Source organism: Cherax quadricarinatus, chromosome 36 (genome assembly GCF_038502225.1).
Source record: "Cherax quadricarinatus isolate ZL_2023a chromosome 36, ASM3850222v1, whole genome shotgun sequence".
Lineage (NCBI taxonomy): Eukaryota > Metazoa > Arthropoda > Malacostraca > Decapoda > Parastacidae > Cherax > Cherax quadricarinatus.
Genome location: NC_091327.1, coordinates 14,625,405 through 14,645,304, shown reverse-complemented (window position 1 = coordinate 14,645,304; position 19,900 = coordinate 14,625,405). Strand labels below are relative to the sequence as shown.

The following is a 19,900-nucleotide window of genomic DNA, read 5'->3' as shown; positions in this document are numbered from 1 at the left end:
AATATGTTATAGTGTTTCCTTACGTGTCTTTCTAAACCAGATAGAAAGATAGATAGAAAGATAGATAGGTAGATAGATAGAAAGATAGAAAGACAGAAAGATAGATAGAAAGATAGATAGAAAGATAGAAAGATAGATAGAAAGATAGATAGAAAGATAGAAAGATAGATAGATAGAAAGATAGATAGAAAGATAGGTAGATAGAAAGATAGAGAGATAGAACATAAGAAAGGAGGAACACTGCAGGAGGCCTGTTGGCCCATACTAGGCAGGTCCTTTACAATTCATCCCACTAACAAAACATTTGCCCAACCCAATTTTCAATGCCACCCAAGAAATAAGCTCTGATGTGCAAGTCCCACTCAAATCCAACCCCTCCCACTCATGTACTTATCCAACCTAAATTTGAAACTACCCAAAGTCCTAGCCTCAATAACCCAACTAGGTAGACTGTTCCACTCATCAACTACCCTATTTCCAAACCAATACTTTCCTGTGTCCTTTCTAAATCTAAACTTATCTAATTTAAATCCATTACTGCGGGTTCTCTCTTGGAGAGATATCCTCAAGACCTTATAGAGACTGAACATCTATCTCTATAACAGGTTGTTAGATAAGACACATATGCAACAGTTAGGTATCTTTATTTCGAAACGTTTCGCCTACACAGTAGGCTTCTTCAGTCGAGTACAGAAAAGTTGATAGAAGCAGAAGATACTTGAAGACGATGTAATCAGTCCATCACCCTTGAAGTTTAGAGGTGGTCAGTCGCTCAGTCTGGAGAAGAGCATTGTTCCATAGTCTGACTATGGAACAATGCTCTTCTCCAGACTGAGGGACTGACCACCTCAAAACTTTAAGGGTGATGGACTGATTACATCGTCTTCAAGTATCTTCTGCTTCTATCAACTTTTCTGTACTCGACTGAAGAAGCCTACTGTGTAGGCGAAACGTTTCGAAATAAAGATACCTAACTGTTGCATATGTGTCTTACCTAACAACTTTATAGAGATAGGGACAGAGATAGAGGGACAGAGATAGAGGGACAGAGATAGAGGGACAGAGATAGAGGGACAGAGATAGAGGGACAGAGATAGAGGGACAGAGATAGAGGGACAGAGATAGAGGGACAGAGATAGAGGGACAGAGATAGAGGGACAGAGATAGAGGGACAGAGATAGAGGGACAGAGATAGAGGGACAGAGATAGAGGGACAGAGATAGAGGGACAGAGACAGATAGAGAGACAGAGACAGACAGAGAGACAGAGACAGACAGAGAGACAGAGACAGAGAGACAGAGACAGACAGAGAGACAGAGACAGAGGGACAGAGAGACAGAGATAGAGGGACAGAGATAGAGGGACAGAGATAGACAGAGATAGAGGGACAGATAGAGGGACAGAGAGACAGAGACAGACAGAGAGACAGAGACAGACAGAGAGACAGAGACAGACAGATAGATAGAGAGAGATAGAGATAGAGAGATTGTAATAAAGTTGGTAGAATTACCGACTTGTGTCCTTTTACTTTACAGATAGAGAGATAGATAGATAGAAAGATAGAGATAGAGAGATAGATATAGAGAGATAGAAAGATAGAGATAGACAGATAGAAAGATAGAGATAGAGAGATATATAGAGAGATAGATAGGTAGAGAGAGATAGAGAGAGAGATAGATGCTTCAAAGAATAGTCCCAACTCTTCTGTCACAACTTATTGGAGTGAGATATTTGGGAAGGAGAGGAAAATAAACAGTGAGAAGTAAAGGAAGCCACAGGCACAATTAGAGAAGAACTTGTCAACAGAAATTATAAGTATTGCTGGAGCCAGTGTAGAAGCCATGAAGTGGCAAATGACCCACTACTGCGAAGTGGCAGAACAACCAGGCTGTGATGGGTATGTGAGACAGCAGGCTACCAATACCAATAACCTGGTTGAAGAGGCAATTAGCTCTGCGCCGGGTTACGAAGGTAGAAAAACTCTCCAACCCCCCCCCCACACACGCATATATATATATATATATATATATATATATATATATATTCATCCCAATAGGGTCGGAGACCCTTGGAGCATGGGGCAAGTGTGCTCTAAAGTTCCTAATAGAGCTGGGTGAAAAGCTCATCATAGAAACAAAGGACCACAGGGCGACCAGCTTCCTCTTTCAGAGACTCAGTGTTGCGATCCAGAGAGGAAATGCCTGCAGCATTCTGGGCACGCGGCCCACCGCCGGGGAGCTGGACGAAGCGAAGTATTCGAGATGTAGCTCTGAGTTACCTATGTTGTTTTACTTTGTATCATATTTTTGTGAATGTTTTGTCAATGTATTTTGTATTTAAATAATATATATATATATATATATATATATTTATATATATATATATATATATATATATAAAATAATATAGGGGGTGGTTACCTGGAGGTTACCTGGAGGTTATTCCGGGGATCAACGCCCCCGCGGCCCGGTCCACGACCAGGCCTCCCGATGGATCAGGGCCTGATCAACTAGGCTGTTACTGCTGGCCGCACGCAGTCCGACGTACGAGCCACAGCCCGGTTGATCCGGCACTGACTTTAGGTATCTGTCCAGCTCTCTCTTGAAGGCAGCCAGGGGTTTATTGGCAATTCCCCTAATGCTTGATGGGAGGCTGTTGAACAGTTTTGGGCCCCGGACACTTATGGTGTTTTCTCTTAGTGTACCAATGGCGCCCCTACTTTTTATTGGCGGCATTTTGCATCGCCTGCCCAGTCTTTTACTTTCGTAGGGAGTGATTTCTGTGTGCAGATTTGGGACCATTCCTTCCAAGATTTTCCAAGTGTAGATTATGATATATCTCTCCCTCCTGCGTTCCAACGAGTACAAGTCAAGTGCTTCCAAGCGTTCCCAGTAGTTTAAGGTGCTTGACAGAACTTATACGTGCAGTAAAGGATCTCTGTACACTCTCTAGATCTGCGATTTCACCTGCTTTGTATGGAGATGTTAATGTACAGCAGTATTCCAGCCTAGAGAGAACAAGTGATTTGAAAAGGATCATCATGGGCTTGGCATCTCTCGTTTTGAAAGTTCTCATTATCCATCCTATCATTTTCTTTGCACGTGCGATCGTGGCACTGTTGTGATCCTTGAAAGTGAGATCCTCAGACATTACTACTCCCAGGTCCCTTACATTATTTTTCCGCTCTATTGTATGGCCGGAGTCAGTAGTATACTCTGTTCTAGTTATTATCTCCTCCAGTTTTCCATAACGGAGTAGTTGGAATTTGTCCTCATTGAACATCATATTGTTTACCGTTTCCCACTGGAAAACTTTGTTTATATCTTCTTGGAGGTTAACCGCGTCCTCAGCAGATGACAGCCTCATGCAGATCCTAGTATCATCCGCAAAGGATGATACGGTGCTGTGGTGTATATCTCTGTTTATGTCTGATATGAGGATAAGGAATAAGATGGGGGCGAGTACTGTGCCTTGTGGAACAGAGCTCTTCACTATGGCAGCCTCCGATTTAACTCTGTTGACCACTACTCTTTGTGTTCGATTTGTTAGGAAGTTGAAGATCCATCTCCCCACTTTCCCAGTTATTCCTTTAGCACGTATTTTATGGGCTATTACGCCATGATCGCATTTGTCAAATGCTTTTGCAAGGTCTGTGTATATTACATCTGCATTCTGATTTTCTTCCAGTGCATCCAAGGCCATGTCATAGTGATCCAGTAGTTGTGAGAGGCAGGAGCGACCTGCCCTGAACCCATGTTGCCCTGGATTGTGCAGATTCTGGGAATCCAGGTGATTTGCAATCCTGCTTCTTAGCACTCTTTCAAAGATTTTTATGATGTGGGACGTCAGAGCTATTGGTCTATAGTTCTTAGCTAATGCTTTGCTGCCACCTTTATGGAGCGGGGCTATATCCGTTGTTTTAAGTGACTGTGGAATCTCACCCATGTCCAAGCTCTTCCTCCATAGTGTACTTAGGGCACGCGAGAGGGGTTTCTTGCAGTTCTTAATGAAAACAGAGTTCCACGAGTCTGGGCCCGGGGCTGAGTGCATAGGCATGTTGTCAATGGCTTTTTCGAAATCTATCGGAGTTAGGGTAATGTCGGAAATCTGGCATACATTTATGGAGTTTTGAGGCTCATGAAGAAATCATTTGGGTCGTCGATCCTCAGACCGATTAGTGGTTCACTAAACACAGAGTCGTACTGGGATTTCAATATTTCACTCATTTCCTTGTTGTCGTCTGTGTAAGTCCCATCCTGTCTGGTAGGAGAAAATTCTCAAACAGCTTCAGGGAGAATCTTGAGTTTTCCCTGAAGCAAGTTTATTCATTTCTCTGAGGATGAGGGTCCCTACAACAGTTCTAGAGGTGGTACCTCCCTATATTTTATATATATATATATATATATATATATATATATATATATATATATATATATATATATAGTGAAGTGTCCCAAGATCGCGAAAGGCCAGAAGTCGGTCGACGAGGCACCAACCCTTAATCCAGATATGGTGAGCCGTGTAGCGTTTATGGTATGTTGTAAAGTGTGTGCGCGCGCGTTCGCCTATTTGTGGTTGCAGGGGTTGATTCATAGCTCCTAGCCCCGCCTCTTCACTGTGTGTGTGTGTGTGTACACTCGCCTGATTGCACTCGTCTAATTGTGGTTGCAGGGGTCGAGACTCTGCTCCTGGCCCCGCCTCTTCACTGATCGCTACTAGGTCCTCTCTGCTCCCTGAACTTAGTCATACTTCGTCTTAAAGCTATGTATGGTTCCTGCCTCCACAACGTCACTTGGTAGGCTATTCCACTTCTTGACGACCCTTGGCTTGGCTTCATATCTAGAAGTATAAATAACAGAAGTCCTCAGGTTGTTCTTCAACTCTATGTATATCCTTGGTTAAGCCTCATTTAGACTATGCTGCTCAGTTCTGGTCACCGTATTACAGAATGGATATAAGAACATAAGTAAAGTAAAAGGACACAAGTGCAACTAATGTGACATTTTATTGTGGCAACGTTTCGCTCTCCAGGAGCTTTATCAATGGCTTGATAATGGCTTGATAAAGCTCCTGGAAAGCGAAACGTTGCCACAATAAAATGTCACATTAGTTGCACTTGTGTCCTTTTACTTTACATATTGTCGGTAATTCTACCAACTTTATAACATAAGAACATAAGAAAGGAAGAACACTGCAGCAGGCCTGCTGGCCCATACTAGGCAGGTCCTTTACAATTCATCCCACTAACAAAACATTTGCCCAACCCAATTTTCAATGCTACCCAAGAAATAAGCTCTGATGTGCAAGTCCCACTCAAATCCAACCCCTCCCATTCATGTACTTATCCAACCTAAATTTGAAATTACCCAAAGTCCTAGCCTCAATAACCCAACTAGGTAGACTGTTCCACTCATCAACTACCCTATTTCCAAACCAATACTTTCCTATGTCCTTTCTAAATCTAAACTTATCTAATTTAAATCTAATTTAATTTAAATCAATTTAAATCAGTGGTGACGTGTACTTAGCTCTGTGAAGACCTATTTGCGCGCTCTCTACGAATTGAAGCAAGATGCCCTCCATCGAGCAACTTTTCCAACAGCTTAAGGAAGAATTGAGGATGGCGAAGATGGAGATTCGGTGACTGACCAAGGAAAACAAGAAGGTTCGTAGTCCTGTTTTGAGTCCTCAGGTCAAGAAGGGAAACTGGTCAGTGGCTGGACAGCAGGGAACGAAGTTGACGATCAAGAAGACGAATGGAAAGGTAGAAATGATGAAGAAAGAGCCTGCCGTGGAAACTGTTGTGGAAACATCTAATACATTCTCAGTGCTACCCGACGAATGTGAGTCGACTGCTGGGAACATCACGACGAACGACACCAAGGAAGGTAAGAATATTGTTGTTGGGGATAGCCAAGTTAGGTATATGGATAGGGCGTTCTGCTTGAAGGACAGGAGTAGGAGACAGAGAGTTTGCTTTCCTGGGGCTGGGATGGAGGATATTGTTAGCCGTCTGGATGACGTCATGAGAGGTAATGGGAGCAATCCTATTATCTGTCTCATTGCTGGAGGCAACGATGTTGGCAGACTTAGGAGTGAAGACCTGATTAGCAGGTATAGGTCAGCAATAGAAATAATTAAGAGTAAGGGTGGGAACCCTGTCATATGTGGTATTTTGCCAAGGAGAGGAGTTGGAAATGAATGGTTGTCCAGGGCAATTGGTGTCAATTGCTGGCTGGACAAATACTGTAAGGAAAATGCGGTAACATTCATTGACAACTGGGACCTCTTCTATGGCAGAAATGACATGTATGCCAGGGATGGGGTTCACTTATCTAGGTCTGGGGTGGTAGCACTGGCAACTGCAGTGGAGGGAGCAGTTAGGACATTAAACTAGGAATAGTTAGTGGTATGGGTTTTGGCAGGAAAACAGTGAAGTCCCAGTGTAGTAATATTACGAGTTCTAGGGGAACTAGTAATAAGCAGAACGAGGTAGATATTGAAAAGCCAGGGACTTTGGGTGATAAGGACAGTAATAGGTTTAGTAGAAAAACAGAAATGAGCAGGAAGGGTAAAGAGAAAGGAGAGTCTTTCAATGTTTATTATGCTACTTGCCGTAGTGCTAGGAATAAGATGGACGAGTTGAGATTAGTTGCTAGTGCAGGTAACATTGATGTATTTGCCTTAACTGAGACGTGGTTTAATTCAAAAAGTCGGGACATGCCTGTGGAATGTCATATTCAGGGTTTTAAATTGTTCCAAGTAGATAGAAGTATCGGGAAGGGGGGTGGGGTGGCATTGTATGTCAGAGATCGCTTGAACTGTTGCATAAAAACGGGTATTAAGTCTGAAGTAACACATACAGAGTCTGTTTGGATAGAATTTTCAGAGGGGCATGAAAACTGATTTTAGGAGTGATATACCGTCCCCCAAACTTAGATAGGGACCAAGGGAGACTACTATGGGAGGAAATTGTTAAGGCCACAAGGCACGATAATGTAGTAATTCTAGGAGACTTTAGCTTTAGTCATATTGATTGGAATTTCTTGACTGGGAATTTAGAATCATACGACTTCTTAGAATTAGTTCAGGATTGTTTTTTGAAGCAGTTTGTGACAGAACCTACAAGGGGAAATAACCTGCTTGACTTAGTTATGGCAAACAATGAATCCCTTGTTAATAATTTAGGAATTTCAGAGGAACTGGGTGCTAGCGACCACAAATCAATTACATTTAGCATTGAATGGAAGTACGATAGTAGCGATAACTCAGTAACAGTCCCAGATTTTCGCTTAGCAGATTACGATGGGCTTAGAGAACACTTATCATCTGTTGACTGGGGTAACGAAGTGAGCTATCAATATGACAGTTTTCTGAACACTATACATGCTGCTCAAAGAACGTTTATCCCATATAAAGAAATTAGATCAAGTAGAAATGACCCAAAATGGATGAATAATAGGCTGAAATATCTACTAGGGCATAAGAAAGGATTTTATAGGCGTATCAGAAGAGGTGAAGGTCATCTTATGAATCAGTATATTGACATTAAGAGGGACATTAAAAAGGGGATAAGAAAAGCTAAAAGGGACTATGAAATTAAAGTTGCTAGGGATTCTAAAACTAACCCAAAAAGTTTTTTCCAGGTCTATAGAACAAAAGTTAGAGATAAGATAGGTCCCCTTAAAAATAACTATGGGCACCTTACTGACAGGGAGAATGAAATGTGCTCGATTTTAAATAATTATTTTCTCTCAGTTTTTACACAGGAAGACACTAACAATATTCCAGTAATTAATTTTTATAGTGGGCTAGAAGAAGAAAAATTATGTAACATCACAGTCACTAGTGAAATGGTTGTGAAGCAGATAGAGTGAAGCAAAATAAGTCGCCGGGTCCTGATGAGGTTTTTTCAAGGGTTCTTAAGGAATGCAAAATGGAACTCTGTGAACCATTAACTAATATTTTTAATTTATCTCTTCAAACAGGTGTAGTGTCTGATATGTGGAAGATGGCTAATGTAATTCCTATTTTTAAAACAGGGGACAAGTCGTTACCGTCAAATTACCGCCCAATAAGCCTGACCTCAATTGTAGGCAAATTACTAGAGTCAATTATAGCTGAGATTATAAGAAGCCATCTCGATAAGCATAGCTTGATTAATGATACTCAGCATGGATTCACAAGAGGCCGGTCTTGTCTAACTAATTTATTAATTTTCTTCAGTAAAGCTTTTGAGGCTGTTGACCACGATAAAGAATTTGATATTATTTACTTAGATTTTAGTAAGGCTTTTGATAGAGTTCCGCACCATAGACTGTTAAAGAAAGTGGCAGTTCATGGCATTGGGGGAAAAGTGCTCTCGTGGATCAAGTCATGGCTCACTGACAGGAAGCAGAGAGTGTCCATAAATGGGGTTAAATCCGAGTGGGGATCTGTAACAAGTGGCGTTCCACAGGGATCAGTCTTGGGCCCGTTGTTGTTTATAATATATATCAATGATCTTGATGAGGGAATTACTAGTGATATGAGCAAATTCGCCGATGACACAAAGATAGGTAGGATAATTGATTCAAATGTAGATGTTATGGAACTTCAGGAGGATTTAAACAAACTCTATTCTTGATAGGTAAGACACATATGCAACGGTTAGGTATCTTTATTATTATACACTTCGATCAGGTCTCCCCTCATTCTTCGTCTAACAAGTGAATGTAAATTAAGTCTTCAATCTTTCTTCATAAGGAAGATTTCTAATGCTATGTATTAATTTAGTCATCCTACGTTGAATGTTTTCTAACGAATTTATGTCCATTCTGTAATATGGAGACCAGAATTGAGCTGCATAATCTAGGTGAGGCCTTACTAATGATGTACAAGCTGCAGTATGACCTCAGGACTTCTGTTGCTTACACTTCTTGATATAAATCCCAGTAATCTAGTATTTGCCTTATTACGTACGCTTAGGCATTGCTGTCTTGGTTCAAGGTTGCTGCTCACCATAACCCCCAAGTCCTTTTCGCAATCTGTATGGCTAGGTTCTACATCATTTAACTTATAAGTGCTAGGGTTATGGACACTCCCGAGCTTCAGAACCTTGCATTTATCTACATTGAACTGCATCTGCCACTTTTCTGACCAATAATATAGTTTGTTTAAATCTTCCTGAAGTTCCCTAACGTTTACGTTTGAATCAATTATCCTATCTTTGTGTCATCGGCGAATTTGCTCATATCACTAGTAATTCCCTCATCAAGGTCATTGATATATATTATGAACAACAACTGATCCCTGTGGAACGCCACTTGTTACAGATCCCCACTCGGATTTAACCCCATTTATGGACACACACTGCTTCCTGTCTGTGAGTCATGACTCGATCCATGAGAGCACTTTTCCCCCAATGCCATGAGCTGCCACTTTCTTTAACAGTCTTTGGTGCGGAACTCTATCAAAAGTCTTACTAAAATCTAAGTAAATAATATCAAACTCTTTATTGTGGTCAACAGCCCCAAAAGCTTTACTGAAGAAAGTTAATAAATTAGTTAGACAAGACCGGCCTCTTGTGAATCCATGCTGAGTATCATTAATCAAGCTATGCTTATCGAGATGGCTTCTTATAATCTCAGCTATAATTGACTCTAGTAATTTGCCTACAATTGAGGTCAGGCTTATTGGGCGGTAATTTGACGGTAACGACTTGTCCCCTGTTTTAAAAATAGGAATTACATTAGTCATCTTCCACATATCAGACATTACACCTGTTTGAAGAGATAAATTAAAAATATTAGTTAATGGTTCACAGAGTTCCATTTTGCATTCCTTAAGACCCCTTGAAAAAACCTCATCAGGACCCGGCGACTTATTTTGCTCCAGTCTGTCTATCTGCTTCACAACCATTTCACTAGTGACTGTGATGTTACATAATTTATCTTCTTCTAGCCCACTATAAAAATTAATTACTGGAATATTGTTAGTGTCTTCCTATGTAAAATCTGAGAGAAAATAATTATTTTAAATCGAGCACATTTCATTCTCTTTGTCAGTAAGATGCCCATAGTTATTTTTAAGGGGACCTATCTTCTCTTAACTTCTGTTCTTTAGACCTGGAAAAAACTTTTTGGGTTAGTTTTAGAATCCCTAGCAACTTTAATTTCATAGTCCCTTTTAGCTTTTCTTATCCCCTTTTTAATGTCCCTCTTAATGTCAATATACTGATTCATAAGATGACCCTCACCTCTTTTGATACGCCTATAAATTCCTTTCTTATGCCCTAGTAGATATTTCAGCCTATTATTCATCCATTTTGGGTCATTTCTATTTGATCTAATTTCTTTATATGGGATAAACGTTCTTTGAGCAGCATGTATAGTGTTCAGAAAACTGTCATATTGATAGCTCTCTTCGTTACCCCAGTCAACAGATAAGTGTTCTCTAAGCCCATCGTAATCTGCTAAGCGAAAATCTGGGACTGTTACTGAGTTATCGCTACTATCGTACTTCCATTCAATGCTAAATGTAATTGATTTGTGGTCGCTAGCACCCAGTTCCTCTGAAATTTCTAAATTATTAACAAGGGATTCATTGTTTGCCATAACTAAGTCAAGCAGGTTATTTCCCCTTGTAGGTTCTGTCACAAACTGCTTCAAAAAACAATCCTGAACTACTTCTAAGAAGTCGTATGATTCTAAATTCCCAGTCAAGAAATTCCAATCAATATGACTAAAGTTAGTGTCCTCGAATTACTACATTATCGTGCCTTGTGGCCTTAACAATTTCCTCCCATAGTAGTCCCCCTTGGTCCCTATCTAAGTTTGGGGGACGGTATATCACTTCTAAAATAAATTTTTCATGCCCCTCTGAAAATTCTATCCAAACAGACTCTGTATGTGTTACTTCAGACTTAATACCCGTTTTTGTGCAACAGTTCAAGCGATCTCGGACATACAATGCCACCCCACCCCCCTTCCCGATACTTGGAACAATTTAAAACCCTGAATGTGACATTCCGCAGGCATGTCGCGACTTTTTGAATTAAACCACATCTCAGTTAAGGCAAATACATCAATGTTACCTGCACTAGCAACTAATCTCAACTCGTCCATCTTATTCCTAGCACTACGGCTATTAGCATAATAAACATTGAAGGACTCTCCTTTCTCTTTACCCTTCCTGCTCATTTCTGTTTTTCTACTAAACCTATTACTGTCCTTATCACCCAATGTCACTGGCTTTTCAATATCTACCTTGTTCTGCTTATTACTAGTTCCCATGGAACTCATAATATTACTACACTGGGACTTCACTGTTTTCCTGCCAAAGCCCATACCACTAACTATTCCTAGTTTAAAGTCCTAACTGCTCCCTCCACGGCAGTTGCCAGTGCTCCCACCCCAGACCTAGATAAGTGAACCCCATCCCTGGCATACATGTCATTTCTACCATAGAAGAGGTCCCAGTTGTCAATGAATGTTACCGCATTTTCCTTACAGTATTTGTCCAGCCAGCAATTGACACCAATTGCCCTGGACAACCATTCATTTCCAACTCCTCTCCTTGGCAAAATACCACATATGACAGGGTTCCCACCCTTCCTCCTAATTATCTCTATTGCTGACCTATACCTGCTAATCAGGTCCTCACTCCTACGTCTGCCAACATCGTTGCCTCCAGCACTGAGACAGATAATAGGATTGCTCCTATTACCTCTCATGATGTCATCCAGATGGCTAACAATATCCTTCATCCCAGCCTCAGTAAAACACACACACTGCCTCCTACTCCTATCCTTCAAGCAGAATGCCCTATCCATGTACATAATCTGGCTATCCCCAACAACAACAATGCTTTTACCTTCCTTGGCGACGTCCGTCATGATGTTCCCAGTAGTCGACTCACACTCGTTAGGTAGCACTACACCTTCACTTGTGGAATTCGTCAAGACGTTCTCGATGGTTTTTGTTGGGGTTTCCAGGGATGTCTCACGTCAGCCAATGCTTCCTTGGTGCTCGTTGTGACATTCCCAGTAGAACACCCATATTCGTCAGATAGCACCAAAAATGGGTTGGAAGTTTCCACAGCAGCCCTCCGGGTCCTCGCTGTTTCCGCCTCTCCAACAGTCTTCTTGATCCTCAGCTTGGTTCCATGTTGCCCTGCCACTGACCAAGCTCCCCTCTTAACCTGGGGACTCGCAACAGGAAGATTACATCGAATCCTCTTGTTCTCCTCCGTTAATCGCCGAATCTCCTGCTTAGCAACCCTAAGCTCTTCTTTCAGCTGCTGATAAAGTTGCTCAAGAGAGGGCATTTTGGTTCAGATTCACAGAGAGCACACAAACAGGTCTTCACAGAGCTAAGTACACGTCACCACTGAGCTAAGCTCTGGAAAACGTACAGAGGAGGTTGACAAAGATGATCCCATATATCAGAAATCTTCCCTATGAGGCTAGACTGAGGGCCCTGAATCTGCATTCTCTCGAAAGGCATAGAATTAGGGGGGATATGGTCGAGGTGTATAAATGGAAAACAGGAATAAATAAACGGGATGTAAATAGCGTGCTGAAAATTTCCAGCCAAGACAGGACTCGCAGCATTGGTTTCAAGTTGGAAAAATTCAGATTCAGGAAGGATATAGGAAAGCACTAGTTTGGTAATAGACTTGTGGATGAGTGGAACAAACTCCCGAGTACAGTTATTGAGGCTAAAACGTTGTGTAGTTTTAAAAATAGGTTAGATATATACATGAGTGGGTGTGGGTGGGTGTGAGTTGGACCTGACTAGCTTGTGCTGCTGGGTCTGATGCAGTGTTCCATCCTTGAGTGGGGATGACCAGACTGGGTGGGTCATTGGGCTAATCCGGGGAAGGGGGTCACATGGACCTGCTCCGCATGGGTCAGTAGGCCTGTTGCAGTGTTCATTCTTATGTTCTGATGACTGAAGAAATACTTCCTAACATCCCTGTGACTCGTCTGAGTCTTCAGCTTCCAATTGTGACCCCTTGTTTCTGTGTCCTCCCTCTGCAACATCCTGTTTCTGTTCACCTTATCTATTCAACACAGTATCCTGTATGTCGTTATCATGTCTTCCCTGATCCTTCTGTCCTCCAGTGTCGTCAGTCCTATTTCCCTCAACCTTTCATCGTAGGACATTCCCCTTAGCTCTGGAACTAGCCTTGTTGCAAACCTTTGTACTTTCTCTAACTTCTTGACGGGCTTGACCAGGTGCGGGTTCCAAACTGGTTCTGCATACTCCAGTATGGGCCTGATGTACACAGTGCACAGTGTCTTGAACGATTCCTTATTAAGGTATCGGAACGCTGTTCTCAGGTTTGCCAGGCGCCCGTATGCTGCAGCAGTTATCTGGTTGATGTGTGCCTCCGGTGATGTGCTCGGTGTTATGGTCACCCCAAGATCTTTCTCCTTGAGTGAGGTTTGCAGTCTTTGTCCACCTAGCCTATACTCTGTCTGCAGTCTTCTTTGCCCCTCCCAATCTTCATGACTTTGCATTTGGCACGGTTGAATTCGAGAAGCCAGTTTCTGGACCACGTTTCCAGCCTGTCCAGGTCTCTTTGTAGTCCTGCTTGTGTGTGTGTGTCTTCTTGTCTGAGAGGAAGAATACCGAGCTATAGCTCCTGGCTGTGTCCCCTTTTCACCAAATGACTTTCTCAATAGTAAGAAATTTATGGCGACGTTTCGATCCGACTTGGACCATTGACTAGTTAATGTTCGTAGTCGGACAGAAACGTCGTCCTAATTTCTTTTTCCCAATGTGCAAGTTATTTGTGTATTGTTCCAGTCTGTGTATTGTGCCTTTCTCTTCTTTATTGCTTAATTTTCCGTGGTTCGTCTGGCTGATCAGCCTCTATCTCATAATGTTTGTAAATTGCGTATTTGTAGTTACAAGCGAACTATTTTGTCCTGTCTTGGCAATTTAGTTTGAATTATAAACTATTACATGTTCCAGGGTATCATTTACTTGTTTGAGTCCTCAGGGAGACGGGGACACTCTGGGGGCGTCTCTTTAATTTTCCATTGACCATTGGAAATTAACGTAGTATTTGAGTCTGGATTTCATATGGAGTCATTATTTGTTTCTCTCTGTCTGTATCTCTCTCTCTCTCTCTCTCTCTCTCTCTCTCTCTCTGTCTGTATCTCTCTCTCTCTCTCTCTCTCTCTCTCTCTCTCTCTCTCTCTCTCTCTCTCTCTCTGTCTGTCTGTATCTCTCTCTCTCTCTCTCTCTCTCTCTCTCTCTCTCTCTCTCTCTCTCTCTCTCGCTAACACACCGGTATGATGAATCTCATGAAGCAGTAAGTGACCTAGTAGCGACCAGTGAAGAGGCGGGGTCGGCAGCTAGGGCTCGACCCCTACAACCACAACTAGGTGAACACACACACACACACACACACACACACACACACACACACACACACACACACACACCCCAAAAAGGTTTAGTCCCACAGTTCCATCCTATCCTTACTACGACCCAATCCCATGCAGACAAATGAAAGAGAATCAGAACACCTAACCCTACACCGAACAATGGGTTCAAATCCCCTCTGAGACGCACACGTCCACGTAGGAGAAAAAAAAAGTACAAGAAAAGGATCGTCGGAGCTACCTCAGAGTTGTCCCTTACAATGGGGTCCATAGATCGTTTGCGGCTGCCTCCTGTCCTGTAGACTCGCCCGGAAGGCTCCAAACTTAATTAAGGGATGGACCAAGATTGTAGGTGGGTGACGTGTGTGTGTGTGTGTGTGTGTGTGTGTGTGTGTGTGTGTGTGTGTGTGTGTGTGTGTGTGTGTGTGTGTGTGTGTGTGTGTCATACTGAACAGTTTGTTCTGTGTCTGTGTGGAAGCTGGCGGCGGCGGGGGTTGTAGAAGCAGACAGGTAATTTTTGTCCAGTTTGCGTTACTGATTGAATCTTGTGAGCTTTTAATGCATTGAGTACAGCATGAAGGTTGCTTGCAGCAGTTACTGATTCATAATTGATCATTTTGCGCGTGCGCGCGTGCGTGCGTGTGTGTGTGTGTGTGTGTGTGTGTGTGTGTGTGTGTGTGTGTGTGTGTGTGTGTGTGTGTGTGTGTGTGTGTGTGTGTGTCAGTAAATTTGGCAGCAGCGACCCATTGTAAAACTAAATTCACATTTGTTGCTTGGGAGCATCTTACTTTTGGTATACCTTTGACTAGTTCAGAGAGTTTTTCTTCTTCCAGAGTCGGCCTTGGGCCAGGCTTGTCTGGTGCTTGCCTGGTCAGCCAGGCTGTTATTACTGGTGACCCGCTGACCGTCGTATCCATCACAGCCTCATTTGCATAGGAAATGGGAGGAAATCAGGTTTGATCCATGCAAGGGGAGAGTAGCTCCAGTTCTTTACATTAAGACAGTGTCCTGAAATGAGGAACGACTCAGTGTCTCGTTAAGATGTTGAAGGAGTCGTAAATATTGACGAGTTCCATCATTACTCTTTGCCTCCTTGTGTTCTAGAATTAGTTCATCTTTATACCGGATAACAGAATGGAGTAGAGGGAAAAATACGGTAAATTGCGTAAATGGATGAGAGTATAATGTATCGCGATGCACAAATTAATGACATGGATTCGGCAATAATTTTAACGGAGTTTCTGAAATTGTTTCGTCTCGTTTGTTGTGAATTTGGAGTTGGTAAAAATACCAGAGGGAAAGCAGAAACAAAATAGTGTAAATATAAATATATTGTAATCAGAATGCAAATGAAACTACGACTAGATTTATGTGACACGAACACCAGAGCACCAGCACAACACCTCCCCTGTACACCTCAGTACCACCAACACCTCCACTACACCACCCTAACCCCTCCACAGCACCACAATGCAACACCATACCTCCACAGTAATCCCACAAGCAAACCACCACATAATCTTCATAAGGTGAAGCTTCTAACATAGTTACTATACTGAAATACCATCACAATATCTTCAAAGTACTGCCATAACCCCTCCATAACTCCTCCACAACACTGTCAAGTACCTTCATTATTACCCCAACACTGCAGCACCTCCCCAACACTACAGCACATCCCCAACACCAAAACACAATCCCCCTCAAAAAAAAAGGTAAGTTGATATTACATAAAATAAAACTGGAAACTCCCAAGACCAAAACATCAAAAACATCCATAAACGCATTTTAAAATACAAAAGCAAAAACGTTCCCGGAAAATACCAAATGAAATCCTCTATTTTCCGCCAATGCATACATCATCGTGCTCCCACTAAACACACACAACCCTACATATAAATGCACTCCCCCCTGCATCGTATGAATTAACAACTTGTTGGATCCCTCACCATCCAATTCACTTGTAATCGCGGCCTAATAACTGCAGTGGCCGGGGTAAACGACTAGCGTTTTCCCTAACGAGCTGTTACTGGCTGTTAGCGGCTGTCGTCAGGTTAGAGAAGGGAGGGAGCGAGAGGGTAAGAGATGGGGAAGGCAGAATATAGGAAGCGGGATGGGGATGGAGAAGGGAAGAGGGATGGGAATGGTAGGGTAGGGAATAATAGCAAGGCAAATGGGGGTGCGTACTGAGTGTTTGTCTGTTGCTGCTTAACTTTACGCTTGGGATATTGTGTAGGGTTTACCTCACATTCTCATTGCAGTCTGGATGAGTGGATGTTACAGCTACTCTTGCTGCTTCTGTTAATCGTGAAGCTTGTATTTCTATTGCTGTTACTGCTGTTATTGTTAGTGCTGTTACTGCTATTACTACTGCTGCTATTAATGCTGCTACAGTACTAATACTATTGCTGCAACTCCTAATGTTTTTCCTGCGGCTGCTGTTACTGCTGCAGTTATTGCTGTTACTGCTACAATTATTGTTGCTTCTACTGCAACTATTATTACCGTTGCTACTACAACTATTCCTGCTAACACTACAAATGCTGCTATTAACACTACTATTACTGCTACTATACTACTGTTATTATTGCTGTGGCTAGTACTGATACCACTCTTACTATTGAAGTTACTATTGTTGCTAAAGCATTAGCCAATTAAGCTGAGGCGACTGCTAGACTGTTTCAAGCTTTTAACGAAATGTGTTGGAAGTGTGGATTCCTAGGGATAAGAGGCAGCTAGGGGTATGTTAAGGGGACACGAGTGTTGTCAGATCATAATCAATGGGAAGAAGAGATGTATCACAGTTTAGAAAATACATGAAAGACAAAGTCCCTTGATAATATTTGCCTAAAATGAAAGTTGCCTTTATAACAATACCAGAAGTGAAAGAAACTACTTTAGGGTGAAATTGCAAATGTTATCTAAAGGTTATCATAGGCACCACTGTGACCACAAATGCAAGTTTTTACAGTCATTTTTGCAGTCATTGACTTGATGAGAGCTCTACGTTGTGCCAATCAGTGCTTGCTCTGCTGCTTGTGACTTTGTCTATGTATATGTTGACAATTCCCACACTTCAATTGGCTACATTGTCCTCGATGATGTGACAGGGAATTTCAGAGTCTTGCGACGTTTATGAGGTTTGATCCAGAAGTACCATCTTGAGATTTGATCCATAAGCATCATCTGATGAATGATTCGGCAGTTTCTTAAACACACCAGAGGGCACAGATTGTGTGATCGAGTTCTAAGCTCTGTTGGAGGTGATTTGTGATTGAACCAACCAGCAGGAACTGTTTGCCTGAACTGGTTCTGACAAACGTGAATATCCTGATAATCTGGAGATCTCGAGACTTCCCTATTTCATTTGCTATTCGCCAGAATACTCGTGTGTTTGTTCATTTGTACGTCCATCCTATTCTCAACTGTGCTATATTTGTCTTCCTTATGATTATTTACCTCTTGTGAAGTGGTTCCTCTTTCCCCCGTCAGTTATGTAACTATCCGTGAGGTCACAAAGTCATTGACCAATTTTCATTATGCAGGATCGTCATTTATCATGCCTGAGGTCTTTTGGTGAGGGAGCCGGGTGGTGGTGGAGCCTTGGAGTGGTAAGGCATGGAGTGGTGTGCGGGATGGGTGTGTGGAGTGGTGGGGATGCTGAGATGTGACTGGTGGGGGTGTTGTGTAAATTGTTGAGGAGTGGTGGGAGGTGTTGCGTGAAATTTTGGAGTGGTTTTGATGGTGGTAATTGCTAACTCGTTGGAGAACCAGGGATATCTTGTCATAAAGAGAGAACACCATGATAGTGAATGACTGGTAATGGAATTGGTTATGGTAGGGGTGCCGGCTCATGGGAGAGTGAGAAAACATCGATTCAGGAAGGATATGGGCAAGCACTGCTTGGCACTAGTTGTACACGAATGGCACAAACTGCTAAATAGCGTTACTGAGGCAAAAATTTTAAGTTTTATGGGTGGACTGGATACAGAAGTACGATTGTTGAGCGCGAGTTGAACCTAAATTGCATATTGTGTGTTGGTGAGAGAGGGATCTGCCTGGCATAGATTAGTCTGCTCTAGTCCTGTTATTACTTTATGTAAAATGAAGAGTAGTTGGTAAGGGGGCTAGGAGACAACCTTGGGAACATGGATGAGCGTATGTAATATACAGAGCGACCTTCCACACGATCTATATTGTGTTAGCATAAGCTGTCTTTCTGAACACCTCTGTGACACTCGTAAATTATAACTTGTTCGCAACTGGGGGGGGGGGGAAGGTGAGATAGACTACACCGGGGTAATGATTCTCTCTCTCTCTCTCTCTCTCTCTCTCTCTCTCTCTCTCTCTCTCACACACACACACACACACACACACACACACACACACACACACACACTGCGAGCTTTCGTGTGTGTGTGTGGCTGCCACATCAGGTACCTCGTCGTGGTCTGACGGTCGTGCGGTCAATGTTTTGTTACTGTCATATATGTCGTCCTCTACTGTTTTTTTTTTTTATTGGTTCGAGTCTCCTTTTTTCTTGCTTATTGTTTTACATGTCTTCGTCTGCGGGGCTATACATCTGGAAGCACGCTCGCGCGCGCGCGCACACACACACACACACACACACACACACACACACACACACACACACACACACACACACACACACACACACACACACACACACATACACACACACACACACACACACACACACACACACACACACACACACATGTGACATTGCTCGACGCTTTACCCGTCTTCCTTACATCAGAGAGAATTTTCCCCCTACTATCTGTTACTTCTTGCAACATCGCATAGCTCCTGACGCCGCACAGAGAATGCGAAAGATACTGAGCTAAAGATATATATTATATAATATATATATATAATTGTTGAGGTTGTAAGAGAAGTGAATGCTCTAGTGCTGGCAAGAGGTGTGGGGTTAAAAGATAAAGAAAATAACCCAAAGTGGGAGTTGTCAAAGTTGTTCTTTGCTGATGACACTGTGCTTTTGGTAGATTCTGAAGAGAAGTTACAGAGGTTTGTGGATGAGCTTGGTAGGGTATGTAAAAGAAGAAAATTAACAGTAAATATAGGAAAAAGTAAGGTGATAAAATTATGTAACGAAAGACTGGAGGGAGAGAGTATGGAGGAGGTGAATGTATTCAGATATTTAGGAGTGGACGTGACAGCAGATGGGTTTATGAAATATAAGGTGAATCATAGAATTGACGAGGGGAAAAAGGCAAGTGGTGCACTGAGGAGTCTGTGGGGAAAAAGAACTTTGTCCATGGAAGCAAAGAGAGGAATATATGAGAGAATAGTTATACCAGCACTCTTATATGGGTGCGAAGCATGGGTGATGAATGTTGCAACAAGGAGAAGGCTGGAGTCAGTGGAGATGTCATGTCTGAGGGCAATGTATGGTGTGCATATAATAGAGAATTCGTAGTTTGGAGATTAGGAGGTGGTGCAGGATTACCAAAACTATTATCCAGAGGGCTGAGGAGGGGT

At 42.4% G+C, this 19,900-nt stretch overlaps 1 protein-coding gene across 1 annotated transcript in view; it reads left to right on the top strand.

The window, feature by feature from the left end:
- LOC138853650 (homeotic protein antennapedia-like) overlaps window positions 1–19,900 on the top strand; it is an 82,440-nt gene that overhangs the window by 3,675 nt on the left and 58,865 nt on the right. The window contains 1 exon segment of the mRNA XM_070091654.1: window positions 1,807–1,971. Within this exon segment, the coding sequence (XP_069947755.1) occupies window positions 1,807–1,971 (165 nt within the window).